The 14,756-nt window shown below is 47.5% G+C and overlaps 1 protein-coding gene across 1 annotated transcript in view; it reads left to right on the forward strand.

Annotated features, from left to right (window-relative positions):
• Positions 1-1,915: 1,915 nt before the first annotated feature.
• LRRC74A (leucine rich repeat containing 74A) overlaps positions 1,916-14,756 on the forward strand; it is a gene marked incomplete at its 3' end in the record, with an annotated part of 31,047 nt that continues 18,206 nt past the window's right edge. Inside the window, exons 1-4 of the mRNA XM_081291855.1 lie at positions 1,916-2,968; positions 4,300-4,428; positions 8,994-9,166; positions 12,822-12,929. Coding sequence (XP_081147981.1) covers positions 2,929-2,968; positions 4,300-4,428; positions 8,994-9,166; positions 12,822-12,929 — 450 coding nt within the window. The 5' untranslated portion in view covers positions 1,916-2,928. The remainder of the gene's footprint in view (positions 2,969-4,299; positions 4,429-8,993; positions 9,167-12,821; positions 12,930-14,756) is intronic.

Genomic DNA, 14,756 nt, shown 5'->3' on the forward strand with positions numbered 1-14,756 from the left:
CCAGGGACCTCTCAGATAACCTAACCTCTTAAGCCTCAGTTTCGTTATCATGGCTGACCCAGGGTAGCTCTCAGTGTTCAGTGTTATGTTGTTTGAACTTGGACAGAAACCAGCACTGGCCACTGTAAACGCAGGGTCTTCTACAATCCCTGGCCGAAATAAGGCTCCTGCCCTCCAAATTGCAATGTGGCATTGCTAAGCAAACTAGTAACTGAAGATTCCAAGGACTTGGCCCAGGGAAGTGCAGCCTCAGGCTTCCTCAGTCAAAGGAAAGTTGCAAATATGATCTGCACTGTCGCTAGCTTCAACATGTCAAAAAATAATCCAGAGAGGGATGAGCCTCTGTGTTCATCCAGGAGTGATCTGCATTCATCATTAGCATGGTTGTGAGATACAGAACCTCCCTAAATGGGACAAGGGGGAGCTTTTATAGTACTTCTGAGGGATTTAAAGTGTTCTTTTAAAGAGGAATTTCCTACATACAGGAAATGTAAGCCCTTGAGGGTTCAAATTGTGCTTATGACAAAAGGTAGCTAGGAAAATTCAACAAGGTGGCTGCCTGTATTAACTTATCAGTTGGACCTGTGCAATACTCAGGAGGCTACAGAATTCTTTCAGAATTTCAGATGCTACAGACCAAAGCCTGGGGTAGTACTGTCCAAAATAAAAGTAATGCGAACCACATATGTACTTTTTTATTTATTATTTATTTATTTACTGGGGATTGAACCCAAGAGTGCTTTATCACTGAGCATCATCCTCAACCCTTTTTATTTTGAGTCAGGGTCTTAGTAAGTAGCCCAGGTTGGCCTCAAACTTGTGCTCCTCCTGCCTCAGCCTCCAGAGTCGCTGGGATTACAGGCATAAGCTACCACACCTGACTCCCATCACCTTCAGAGAAGTAGAAACACGAAATGTAAACTCTCTATTGGCTGGGGTTGTGTTCAGCAGTAGAGCGCTCACCTAGCATGCGCGAGGCACTGGGTTTGATTCTCAGCACCACATACAAATAAATAAAATAAAGGTCTATCAACAACTAAAAAATGTTTTTAAAAAATCTCCAATGACTTCCTTCTGCTATTCAGTTGCATTTGAGTCTGTCCCTGAAATTACTCTGCCTCTCATGGTCTCCCTTTCCCTATTCCTCTTGGCATCCTGCACTCCCAGAAATGCCCTATTCCCAGATTCTACTTATCAGAGCAAGCTTCCCAGCAGGGAAACTCCTCCCTTCCCCTGGGTCCCAGGGCACTCACCTCATAAGACATTTCAATTTCCAGTGCTGCGCTAAGACCCAGGCCAGCGGTCCTATGCGCCATGGCTGTGTGGAATACCTTCCTCCAGATTTCCTAACTCACCTTTCAATGCCTGAGACTGGATGGTGCTGTCAAGTGGAGCCCAGACCAGGACCCCCATACTCCCTGGTCCCTTCCTTCTGCTCATTAATTCTGCTTTCCTGACCTCTACACCCTTGTGGGGCCAGTCAGAGGTGAGGAGCTCCAGGACTTATATCCTCCAGATCATCCTAGGAGCTGAGCACCCACTCGGCCTTCTTGGTATTACTCTCAAGGAACCGCGTGAGATTGGGATACCAGGGGGTACTCTCGTGCTGATATAGGGTGACTCAAATTATTTATATGAACAGGAATTCTTCCAGAAATATGTGTTCAGGACCCTCCCCTAGGGATGGTCTTGTTGACTACCTCATGTCACACTTCTCTTAAAAGGTCCCCATCTGGATCACAACCTTGTCCCACCCACCAGGGTGCTTATCTTAGTGCCTTCTAACATAGAAGATGCTCCACAAGTGTTTTTCAACATGAACGTCCAAAGGAAGGAGTCACACCTCGGGGGCACGTGTTTCTTTTGATCCGTGGTTCTAACTGTGTTTTTCCTATTCACATTTCTAGATTGTCATCGTTCCTCCGAGTGGCACAAAGGGATTCTCACATCCCCCAAGCCCTCCACTCACTGACCTGACGGTTGATGTGCCGAAAGTTTATCAAGAAGGAACAAATGCGCCTCCAGATTCTCTTGACAGCAAACTGCAAGTGAACTTCAACTCCAGGGCATGTGAAAACCGCTGAGCCCCGGGCTGGTGGTTGCCTGGTCTCAAGTTAGGCAGCCCAGGGGCTGGGGTTGAACAGTGCTTTGGCTGCAACAAACTGTAGTGATAGAACATATGTTTCTCGTGCTTTGCTTTTGATCTTCTGTTCCAAGGTCGAGGATGCTGTCCCAAGGGGGGAAGAAAAAAGGAAGAGGAACGGAGTGGGAGAAAACTGACTTCACCCATCACTGAAATACTTCGTACCCGAAGCACAGTCACCCTGAGAGAAGAACATGGTGGCAGCTCTTCACGGTCACCTGATTAAGAGCCTTGAGTTTGGTCCTGACTCAGAGGGAAACACACTGCCACTGAGAGGCCCTCCCACAGCACCCAAGCACTCACAGCCAAGCCTGGGCTTGGCCCCAGCGGACATATGAGAAAAAGATGACCTCTAGAGCCACCAGGCGGGCGGGAATCCTGCTGTTGCCAGGTCCTCCTACGTGGATCACAATTACTACATGAGGTCATGGAATGTTGAAGATGAAATGAAAGGTGGCTCCTAAGTCACAAAGTTGCAGGCGGGTGGGCATCCTTTCCACAGGGCTCTCAGGAACAAAGCTGATGAGCAGGGGGAGTTGCTACCTCTCCCAGACAGAGATGGGATCACACCCATGCATGTCCAAATCCTCCCAAAGCCCGCTCTCCCCGCTCTCCCCGATGCTTGCTGGGTTGGAATGGTAACTGTAGCCCCCACCCCAGGGTTTGCCTATGCAAAGGCAGGAGGCCCAGTTTGACACAGAGGTGAATGGACAGGTGCACTTCTTAGTGAAGCAGCGGAGAGGTGGCCAGAAGCTGGCAGCAGCCCTCAAGAGAGTCTTAGCAGCATGGACGATGATGAGGAGCCTCTCGAGTCCAATTCAAAAGGTGACACTCAGTGATCACAGGGACCTCAGAGCCCTCACCCCTCTCTCTGCCTGGTTCCCCCCAGAATTGGCAGGATGCACTACACTGACTTGGGTTCAGGGCTTGGCAAAGAGTGAGATGGTTAGATGCTGTTCTGGGACTGCCTCATGCTAGCACAAGCCAAATTAATTTTCATTTTGTGGGCTGGTGGACATCACCTTAATCGTTAGAAATCAGCTGTGCTGGGAATATTGACACCCCATGAATTGGCTAACACTGTAAATCAGGATATTTCTTTTTCTGGGAGAGCCTGTTGTTCAATATTTACGGGCATCCCACTGGTCCACTGGAATCCTAAAGTTGTTAGACTGATGAGCATCGTGAGACTCAGAAACGCATCGCATCTCTTTTCTCAGGGCTGCAGTTGGGCAGCTCAGCTGCTCTGTGGGTCTCAATCACCAGGCCACTGCTACTTGCACCCCATTTCACACAGGCCTTGTCACAGGTTGGGGGCCAGTCTTTGGGCCAGGACTAAAAAAGACACAAGCCTATGTGGGATCGTTAGGATCCCCAGCGTCCTAGAATCTGAGTGGTCAAAAGGTGGCACTCCGACACACATGCTCAGCCACCCGGAGAGTAGACTGGCTGAGTTCTCCTGGGCAGTGTGGAGGGACAGCACAGCTTCCTAAACCCCAGAGCCCTGCAGATGCTGGAGGATTGAGCTCCATCCCTACAATGGGCCCCAGATCAGGGGCCCAGTGGAAAACCATAGCAAGGCTGTGGGGGCCTGTGAGGGAGGCTCAGCTTCCCCCCAGCATCTCATCAACCCAAGGTGCATGTGTTCAATCATAGTGATGGATTTCAGCCCAAGGGAGAGTTTCAAGCCCCTTTTTCCTGGTCATAGGTACAATGTTGGGCTGGAAAGAGAAGAAGAGGGATCACAACTTGAGTCAAGTGTTCTCTCTTGCTCCCCCAAACTGCCCCTTGATCTTTTACTTTGTATTTGTCCCAAATCACCACATACCATGCTCCTTCCCCCCAGCCCCTGCCCCCCGCACCATCTGCACCTGAAGGTGGGGATGTCTGGACTCCAGGACACACCCTTTCAATCGGAAGAGGAACAGCAGACCCCAAAACCCACCCAAGCTAATGAGATGGGAAAAGTGAACTGGAGCCCACCTCTAAGACACGAGCCCAGAGACAGGGCTGTGTCTAGAAAGGAGGGCTTGTGGGACAGTCACCCTGGCAGGGCTGGCAGAGGAGGTGACAGAGACAAGGAGAGTCCGTGGCAGGCACACTGACAGGCCAGCAGGCTTCCTTCCCTGAACCTAGCAGGTGGTTCTGTCTTCCAGATGAGGACGACAGGGAGTTAACACCCAAGGGCAGCGATGACGCACTCTACTGTGAGGCCGAAGCCATCGGAACTGTGGAGAAAGAGAAACCCCCCAAGGAGGATTCGGAAACAGACTTGGAGATCGAAGGTGACATGGTGGGGGGTGGCTGGTTCTGGGCCCCCTGGGCCCCTGGAGGAATCCCATCCACCCAGTGGGAGGTCCTGCAGGGGATGTCTGGAAACTCGGTTCTCCTCCAAGCTGGCTGGGGACAACGGCTGCCACAGCCCCGAGGCTTCCACACGAGCACACATCAGCTTGTTGAAAGCTGAACCAACACACGAACAGGGGTTTCTGGTCTTAAATGTTTCCCTCGATGGCATCTCATGTGATGTTCCTGTAGTCGCAGAAGAGAGACATTAGTACTCACCTTTAGCCCTACTCGAGGGCCCCATGTGTGCCTTCAGCAAGTCTAAGCTCAAGTCATCAACCCAAGGTGCATGCCTTCCTGGGTTTCAGGGCTGGCTGAGCGGGAGCAAAGACCTTTACTACAAACAACACCTCCACCCTCTTTTGCAGATTTCCCAGGCTAAGGCTAGCCCGACTCACCCTGGTGGGCAGTGGTCACAGTCTGCAGAGGTGGAGGGAAGGCTACTCAGCCATTAAAATTAAACTGTGCTGCTTATTTGCACAGTCAGCTTAGAACCCCACCCCCCGTCAGTCAGCAGACAGTGTCTACCCAGACCTCCTCTCTGCTGCCCCCAGCATCTCTTTGCTCTCTGTCTTCTTGTCCACCCCAAGGCTCTCACTGACACCGCTTCCAACATGGGATTTTGCTCCTTGCAAACCTAGATGCTTTGCCAAGATTCCTGCTTCTGCGTCCTTCCCCGCCCCACCCCCTGCTCCCCACACCCGAAGCAAATGACGGCGCTGTTCCAAGCTGCTTCTTAAAATATGACAGCCAGAAAGGGTCGCCATCCAGGGTAAGGCAGAGCTAGTCCCAAGGACAAAACAGAAGGTTACCTTCCCTCTGGCCAACAAGAACTTCTTTTTTTTTTTTTTATTGTTGGTCGTTCAAAACATTACATAGTTCTTAATATATCATATTTCACAGTTTGATTCAAGTGGGTTATGAACTCCCATTTTTACCCCGTATACAGATTGCTGTATCACATCAGTTACACTTCCATTGATTTACATATTGCCATTCTAGTGTCTGATGTATTCTGCTGTCTATCCTGTTCTCTACTATCCCCCTCCCCTCCCCTCTCCTCCCCTCCCCATTTCTCTCTCTACCCCCTCTACTGTAAATCATTTCTTCCACTTGTATTATTTTTCTCTTACCCCTCCTTTCCTCTTATATGTAATTTTGTATAACCCTGAGGATCACCTTCCATTTCCATGCGATTTCCCTTCTCACTCCCTTTCCCTCCCACCTCTCATCCCTGTTTAATGTTAATCTTCTTCTCAAGCTCTTCGTCCCTACCCTGTCCTTGGTTACTCCCCTTATATCAAAGCAGTCATTTGGCATTTGTTTTTTAAGGATTGGCTAGCTTCACTTAGCATAATCTGCTCTAATGCCATCCATTTCCCTCCAAATTCTATGATTTTGTCATTTTTTAAAGCAGAGTAATACTCCATTGTGTATAAATGCCACATTTTTTTTATCCATTCATCTATTGAAGGGCATCTAGGTTGGTTCCACAATCTTGCTATCGTAAATTGTGCTGCTATGAACATCGATGTAGCAGTGTCCCTGTAGCATGCTCTTATTAGGTCTTTAGGGAATAGACCGAGAAGGGGAATAGCTGGGTCAAATGGTGGTTCCATTCCCAGCTTTCCAAGAAATCTCCATACTGCTTTCCAAATTGGCCACACCAGTTTGCAGTCCCACCAGCAATGTACAAGAGTACCCTTTTCCCCACATCCTCACCAGCACTTGTTGTTGTTGGACTTCATAATGGCTGCCAATCTTACTGGAGTGAGATGGTATCTTAGGGTGGTTTTGATTTGCATTTCTCTGACTGCTAGCGATGGTGAGCATTTTTTCATGTACTTATTGATTGATTGTATGTCCTCCTCTGAGAAGTGTCTGTTCAGGTCCTTGGCCCATTTGTTGATTGGGTTATTTGTTATCTTATTGTCTAATTTTTTTAGTTCTTTGTATACTCTGGATATTAGGGCTCTATCTGAAGTGTGTGGAGTAAAGATTTGTTCCCAGGATGTAGGCTCCCTATTTATCTCTCTTATTGTTTCTTTTGCTGAGAAAAAACTTTTTAGTTTGAGTAAGTCCCATTTGTTGATTCTAGTTGTTAACTCTTGCGCTATGGGTGTCCTATTGAGGAATTTGGAGCCCGACCCCACAGTATGTAGATCATAGCCAACTTTTTCTTCTATCAGACGCCGTGTCTCGGATTTAATATCAAGCTCCTTGATCCATTTTGAGTTAAGTTTTGTGCATGGCGAGAGAAAGGGATTCAGTTTCATTTTGATGCAAATGGATTTCCAGTTTTCCCAACACCATTTGTTGAAGATGCTATCCTTCCTCCATTGCATGCTTTTAGCCCCTTTATCAAATATAAGATAGTTGTAGTTTTGTGGATTGGTTACTGTGTCCTCTATTCTGTACCATTGGTCCACCCGCCTGTTTTGGTACCAGTACCATGCTGTTTTTGTTACTATTGCTCTGTAGTATAGTTTGAAGTCTGGTATCGCTATACCGCCTGATTCACACTTCCTGCTTAGCATTGTTTTTGCTATTCTGGGTCTTTTATTATTCCATATGAATTTCATGATTGTTTTATCTATTTCTACAAGAAATGCTGTTGGGATTTTGATTGGCATAGCATTGAACTTATAGAGAACTTTTGGTAATATTGCCATTTTGATGATGTTAGTTCTGCCTATCCATGAACAGGGTATATTTTTCCATCTTCTGAGGTCTTCTTCTATATCTCTCTTTAGGGTTCTGTAGTTTTCATTGTATAGGTCTTTCACCTCTTTTGTTAGGTTGATTCCCAAGTATTTTATTTTTGGGGGGGATATTGTGAATGGAGTAGTTGTCCTCATTTCCGTTTCAGAGGATTTGTCGCTGATATACAGGAATGCATTTGATTTATGCGTGTTGATTTTATATCCTGCCACTTTGCTGAATTCATTTATTAGCTCTAATAGTTTCTTTGTAGACCCTTTTGGGTCTGTTAGGTATAGAATCATATCATCTGCAAATAGTGATAATTTAAGTTCTTCTTTTCCTATTTTTATGCCTTTAATTTCTTTCGTCTGTCTAATTGCTCTGGCCAGTGTTTCGAGGACTATGTTGAACAGAAGTGGTGAGAGAGGGCATCCCTGTCTTGTACCAGATCTTAGAGGGAATGCCTTCAATTTTTCTCCATTCAGAATGATGCTGGCCCAACAAGAACTTCTAATGGCTAAATTTGGCACGGACAACTCAGTCCTGAGCAGAAACTCAGGGCTGAGCTGCTCTGGCTCCAGGGCACCTGCTGCAGGTGCTGAGATGCTGAGGAAGGGCTGGAAGGACTTCCTGGGGAGCCTAGAGAAGAAGGGTTGGCCAGACTGTGGGCTCTTTCCCATGTAACAGTGGTTCTCCCCTGGATAACTGCACACCTCAGGGGACACTTGGGGTGGAGGCACCCTGTGGGTACAGGCCAAGGAATCCTACTGGATATCCTGCAGTACAGTCCCCCACAACAGAGCAGGACCTGAGTCAAAATACCAGAGACACGGAGGGTGAGAAACCTCGCCCAGTGAGCATTTTAAGGAGAGGGTCGGTCTGGAGCTGTGCTTGCAAAAAACAGCTTCCCTCTGAATCGCCCTTTCACCCTCCAAGCTCTCACTGTCTACCTTAGAAACTCGTGGTGTGGGTTGCCAAAGGCCTGGGATCCGAATAGACAGCACACGAGTGTAGATGTCAGCTGGCCCTGGGAAGCCCTGCCGCCCACTGGACTTGCCTAAAGAGGACCCAGCCCTGGGGTCCCCAGGCCAGGCTGGAATGGTCCTAAAGCCTAAGGGTGGCAATGGAGAGGTGGAACCCCTGCTTCTCTTTGCAGGTTTTTGGTTTTGTTTTTTGGTACTTACCGGCTGGACATTTAGGGGCTGGATTTGTCACTGGAGAAGCAGGGATGACCAGCGGCTATAAGGCCACCCAGATGCAGGTCTTTCTGTTTCTCACCAATTTGGAGGTCTCTCCCCCTTGAACTGATTGGCCATCTCAAGGCGACACAGGAGTCTACTTCTCTGAGCCTTCTTCATGGCTCACGTTTTAATGGTGGCAGGGAAACTAAAATTGAAATGGAGACCCCCCTCAACCATCAAAAGTCCCCAGCTCTGTGCCTTTTGTTTTCCCCTTCAGAGTTGTCCCAGGGTGGCAGGAGGGATGGGCCTCTGGCGATTGGTCTCGGGATGCCTCCAGCCTGGGAAGGTGGGGTGGGGTACGCCGCTCATCTCTCCCAGGAAAGCCCAGGGCTGACACCCTGGCCCCTTCTCCTACACGGAGGGAGACATCCATCTGGGGCAACCTGGAATTTGTATCTGCCTCTCCCACCACTGGCTGACTTTGGGGTTGGAGTTGACTTCTGGAGCGCACACCCACAGGGGTGGATCCCTGGCAGAGCACAGCCCAGTCGGAAGCAAACCCTGCCTGAGGCCAGAGGGCAGAGAAGTCGAGCCCTATTGAGTCTTGTCTTTCTCTGCAGACACGGAGAAGTTCTTTACAATTGGACCAAAGGAGCTGTACCTGGAGGCCTGCAAACTGGTGGGTGTAGTGCCTGTCTCCTACTTCATCCGGAACATGGAGGAGCCCCACATGAACCTCAACTACCATGGGCTGGGCCCCAGGGGCACCAAGGCTATCGCTATAGCCATGGTGGTGAGCATGGCAAGGGGGGCGTGGCGGAGGAGGGTGGACAAGGTGGCAGGCCCAAGATCCAGAGGGCTCCTCCCTCCAAGGCTGAAAAGTGACCTTGAGGGACACCTGTCCTGGTCTCTGCTCCTCTGCCAGTTTCCCCGTCAACGTGTGGACTTCCCTTTAGCTCTGGAAGGACATTTCTAGATACCTAGACCTTGAAGTCTGTGCTCTTTCACATTCAGGAAGCAAAGCACCAGCCCGTGGGACAAGGAAAAGGGGCTGGGCTGGAATTGGGCCCCAGAGTCAAGGCCAGAGCACAGTATAAAGTGCAGACCTGGGTCTCCAGGCCAAAGCTCACCTCTGCTAGAAACGGATCGGCTGCTGAGTGTTTCCATCCTCCGTCTGCCTTTTGCAGCATTATAATTTTTCAAGACCATTCTGTAGAGTAAATCATGTTTTCCTACAGGAATAATTTTATCTCTTGGTTTGGCCCTAATCAAGCAAGGACTCGACTTTGAATCCATCATAGCTTTATATAATTCCAATTGATTATATATAAAACCGATTCTCATCCCAGAGATGTTAACAACTGTGTGTTAGCAACTGTTCACTTAGGATGGTAAAAGGAAAGTTGGATGTTTAAAAAAGCTCAGTAAGGTGAAGAGGCAGATGCTCTTGGGAGGCAATATTTAAAAAATGATAATAATTAAAAATTGATAACAATTAAATTGTCCATGGCGGGGCTGGGTTTGTAGCTCAGTGGTCGAGGGCTCACCTGGCATGTGAGAGGCACTGAGTTCCACCCTCAGCACCACATAAAAATAAAGGGAAAGGTATTGTGTCCAGCTACAACAAAAAATAATATTTTTTAAAAAATTGTCCATGGAAAGAAAGAACAGAGATAAAGAGGATTGAGGAAGAATTCTGAAAACATGTTATTTTTAAAGGGCCTGAATGGAGAAAAGGGGCCCGTGAATTCAGTAGCAAATGAGTGGCAGAGAGCAGGGAGAAGCCAGCTACAGGTGCAAAAGAGAAGAGCCTTGGAGGGAGTGGCCAGGTTCAGGGATGCAGATGTGTAGGGCGATGAATGAGGGAGGCAATTCCCCTCCTCGGCGTGTATCGAATCATGGGACACAAGGCAATGGCAATGCATGAAGCACTGTCCTTGCTCATTGCTGGAACGTGATCCTATGTGAGTCCTCAGGACACACATGGCAAGCTGGTCATTTGGGGTACTGGTCCTTGGTTGGCCTGGCAAATGCCTTTGAGGAGTAGAGGGTCTTATTTTCTACATCCTCTGCCCCACAAGCTCATGGCCATTAAGAAGTTACATGAGAGCCAGGTGCCGTGGTGCATACCTGTAATTCCAGCGGTGAGGAGGCTGAGGCAGGAGGATTGCAAGTTCAAAGCCAGCCTCAGCAACTCAGCGAGGTGCTAAGCAAATCAGTGAAACCCTGTATCTAGATAAAATACAAAAAAAAAAAAATGGCCGGGAATGTGGCTCAGTTGTCCAGTGCCCCTGAGTTCCACCCCCAGTTGCACCCCTCAAGAAAAAGTTACATGAGAGCCAGGCCCAGTGGTGCACACCTATAATCCCAGCAGCTGGGGAGGAGGAGACAGGAGGATCAAAAGTTCAAGGCCAGCCTCATCCCTAAGCAACTTAGTGAGACCCTATCTCTAAATAAAAAGTAAAAAGGGCTGGGGATGTGGCTCAGTGGTTAAGCACCCCTGGGTTCAATCCCCAGTACCAAAAAAAAAAAAAAAAGGTGAGGGGAGGAAAAACCAGAGAAGGAACAAAGCCATCTTGAAATTTACTGAGGGCTGAAAGGCTGATTAATAAAGCATAGGAGTGGACCATCATGGACTTCATGAGGAAAACTGCATAACGGTGACATCCTCTCGGACTTGTATACTCAGTGGCTGCAGTTTCTGTTTGGGGAGGGTAGTTTTTTCCTCTCTGACTCTCAGGATTGTTCACTTGGCAGCCAATGGTGTGACACTCTGATGGCAGGAGCTTTTATTTGCTGTTTGTACTGCTGAATTTTTCACAGATTCACCCCGCTGGCTTTAAGAGCATGATCACAGGGATCCTGTTTCAGCCCTGGGAGTACAGCTCACTCGCCCAACACCCTGTCGGGGCGGCCGTGAGAGTCAGGAGGTTCTCTCTTCACCCTTGTTCCCCTAGCAGATAGCATAGAGAGTGACAAGCAGGTGCTGGCTTGGTGATAGGGCCTCCCCGTTTACCCTGCAAAGTGCTGGTCCCCAGCATGACTCTGGAGGTGACAATCAGCAGTGTCCAAACGCTGATCAACAGCACCTAGAAAGGAGACCCCAGGGCCATCTCCCTGGCCTTTGAACGGGTCTGAATTTTGCCCACTCCAGAGAGACAGCGGAGACTCGAGGACCCTCCAGTAAGCCCCAAGGGAACCACCCCGAGTTGTGGAAGCAGGAGCTATCCCTGTCTTTTTTCCCTGGAATGGAGAATCGGGCCCTCCTGACCACTTGGTGCTTCTCTCACTGTTTGGTGGACTTTGAAAATGGCCAAGTCCAAAGATACGACTCTTCTTTGCACCTGCTTGTACTGTGAATGAGGGGCAGAAGGGGAGAATAAAAGTTTTGGTTAGAGCTAACCCCAATCCTTCATGCTGCAATGTTTCCTTTCATCTTGCTCCCATCAGGAATGTAGAATAGCCTGGACTTAGATACAAAGAGCTAAGCCCAGCACCTTCCAAACAGGCTTGAGGTGACCTCAGGTAAGAAGAAGGCAAAATGGAAAAAACACCCTTGAAGAAGCAAAGCAAAGCAAAGCAAGATAAATGCCTCAGGGGACCTCCTTTCAAGGACCTTCAAGTTTAAGTTCCCTTGTTAAAGGTCTCAAGTGTCTCTTAATCTTATAGTAGGTGTAAGATTGGGCAATAGGGTTAAAATCGACTTAGCTCATTCTTGTGCCTCTCACTTTTCAGGCCTTTAACTTAATGATCCCCTTCTAAGTACTCCCAGAAAAGCATATTATTCTAGCAAAACTCAATGCGATGGCTCATCCTCTGTTTTTCTTCTTGTCCTCTCTTTCCTTTAGTATCCCTAATCTAACCTCCACACTCTGTGTTAGTTCATTTACCATAAATATAACAGAATATCTGAGGCTGGATAACTTTACAAAGAAAAGAGGTCTGTTTAGCTAACCAGGTTCAAGAGCATGGCACTGGCATCAGCTCAGCTCAGGTAAAGGGCTCATGGTGGGTGGCATCCCAATGGCAGGAGTACATGTAAGAGGGAAAGATCACATAATGACTGAACCCAGGGCATTCTATATCACCAGCTACATCACCTTTAAAATGTTGAGGCAGGTCTCACCAAGTTACCCAGGCTGGCCTTGAACTTGTAATCCTTCTGCCTCAGCCTCCCAAGTCACTGGGATTACAGGCTCCTCTGCCTTATAACAACCTTTCATTAGGCCCCACCTCTTAAAGTTCCCTCTGTCTTTTAGCATCGACACTCTAGGGTCCAAGCCTTCAATGCACAAATCCTAGGAAGACAAACCACATCCAAACCACAGCACCCCTGATAGTCTGGGATTTCAGGAGAAGGGCCCAGCTCTAGACCAGAGCGAGCCAGGTACTGGGGAGGTCACCAACCGTTTCTCTTTCTTTCCCCCGCTCCCCTTGGGTGGTTGAAGTCTAACACAACCATCACCAAACTGGAGCTGGAAGACAACTGCATCATGGACACGGGCGTGATCTGCCTGGTGCAAATGCTGCAGGAGAACTACTACCTCCAGGAGCTGGTAGGTGCCCTACTCTGCTGGCTCCTCCACCACACTGGGGGCCCAGAGCCCACGGGAGCCCAGGCAGAATCCCCTGTCACTCCAAGGGCAGCCCTGGGCTGTCTGAAACCCGTCAGCAGGCTCTTCCCCTCTAGATGGGACTACTCAGATGAGGGCCACCCATCAGAGGCTGGTGATGGACTGGATTCCCTGTGGCCATAAGAAACCCTAAGGAGCCATTTCTTTCTTTTTTCATTTTTTTAAAGTTATACATGGACACAGTTTATTTTCTTTCTTTATTTTCATGTGGTGCTGAAGATCAAACCCAGTGTCTCACATGTGTGAGGCAAGCGCTCTGCCACTGAGCCATAACCCCAGTCTTTCTTTATTGGGGGTCTTTTTTTAATTTGTTCTAATTAGTTACACATGATAGAATGCATTTTGACACATAGGACATAAATGGAGTATAACTTCTCATTCTTCTGGCTGTACATGATGTACAGTTACACAGATTGTGTAATCATATACACACATAGGGTAATAACGTCTGATTCATTCCACCATCATTCCAACCCCTGTGCCCCCTCCCTTCCTTTCACACCCCCCAATCTATAAAACCTCTTTTCTCCCCCGTCGATTGTGAACTAGCATCTGTATGTCATAGGAACCATATCAGAGAAAATGTTTGGCCTTTGGTTTTTTTGGGGGGGATTGGCTTATTTGGTTTAGCATAATAGTCTCCAGTTCCATCCACTGACCAGCAAATGCCATATTTTCATTCTTCTTTAAGGCTGATTAATATTCCATTGTGTATCACAGTTTCTAAGGAGCCATTTCTCTCTGCACCTTATAAGCCTGTAAGTGGATAAGTTTACCTCTTGCACCATTATCTTAAGGTGAACTTTCTTAAAGGAGATAAAGACATGAAATAATATCATAAAACCCAATGTGCCTGAAGATAGGTGGTGGTGATGGTTATACAACAATAGAAATATATTTAATATCTCTGAACCTTATACCTAAAAAAGGTTACAATGGTAAATCTTATGTTATGTTTTAATACCATAAAAATTTTGAAAAGAGCCGGGCATGGTGGCTCACATCCGTAATCCCAGCAACTCAGGAGACTAAGGCAGGAGGATCTTAAGTTCAAGGCCAGCCTGAGCGATTTAGTGATACCCGGTCTCAAAAAGAAAAAGTAAAAAGTGCTGGGGATGTAGCTCAGCAGTAGAGCACCCCTGGGTTCAATCCCCAGTTCCAAAATAATTTTTTTTAAAGAAGGGGAGGAAATCAAGCAAGACACTGATGGCTGGTTTCTTTCTTTCTTTCTTTCTTTCTTTTTTTTTTTGGAGAGAGAGAGAGAGAGAAAGAATTTTTAATATTTATTTTTTAGTTCTCGGCGGACACAACATCTTTGTTTGTATGTGGTGCTGAGGATCGAACCCGGGCCGCACGCATGCCAGGCGAGCGAGCTACCGCTTGAGCCACATCCCCAGCCCCCTGATGGCTGGTTTCTATGGAGTCTCTCTCACTGCCTGAGAGGACTCTGTCCTCATATATCCCCGGCTCTTTCTAGGGTAGCGAATCATATTTTGTTTTTGGTTTTGTTTTTTTTTTTTCCTTTTTTTTTATTGGTTGTTCACAACATTACAAAGCTCTTGACATATCATATTTCATACATTAGATTGAAGTGGGTTATGAACCCCCAATTTTACCCCAAATGCAGATTGCAGAATCACGTCGATTACACATCCACAATTTTACATAATGCCCTATTAGTAATTGTTGTATTCTGCTACCTTTGTGAATCATATTTTGTGAATCAATGAGTAGAATCTTATTTACTCT

The sequence above is a fragment of the Spermophilus citellus genome (genome assembly GCF_964194105.1).
Source record: "Spermophilus citellus genome assembly, chromosome: 4".
Lineage (NCBI taxonomy): Eukaryota > Metazoa > Chordata > Mammalia > Rodentia > Sciuridae > Spermophilus > Spermophilus citellus.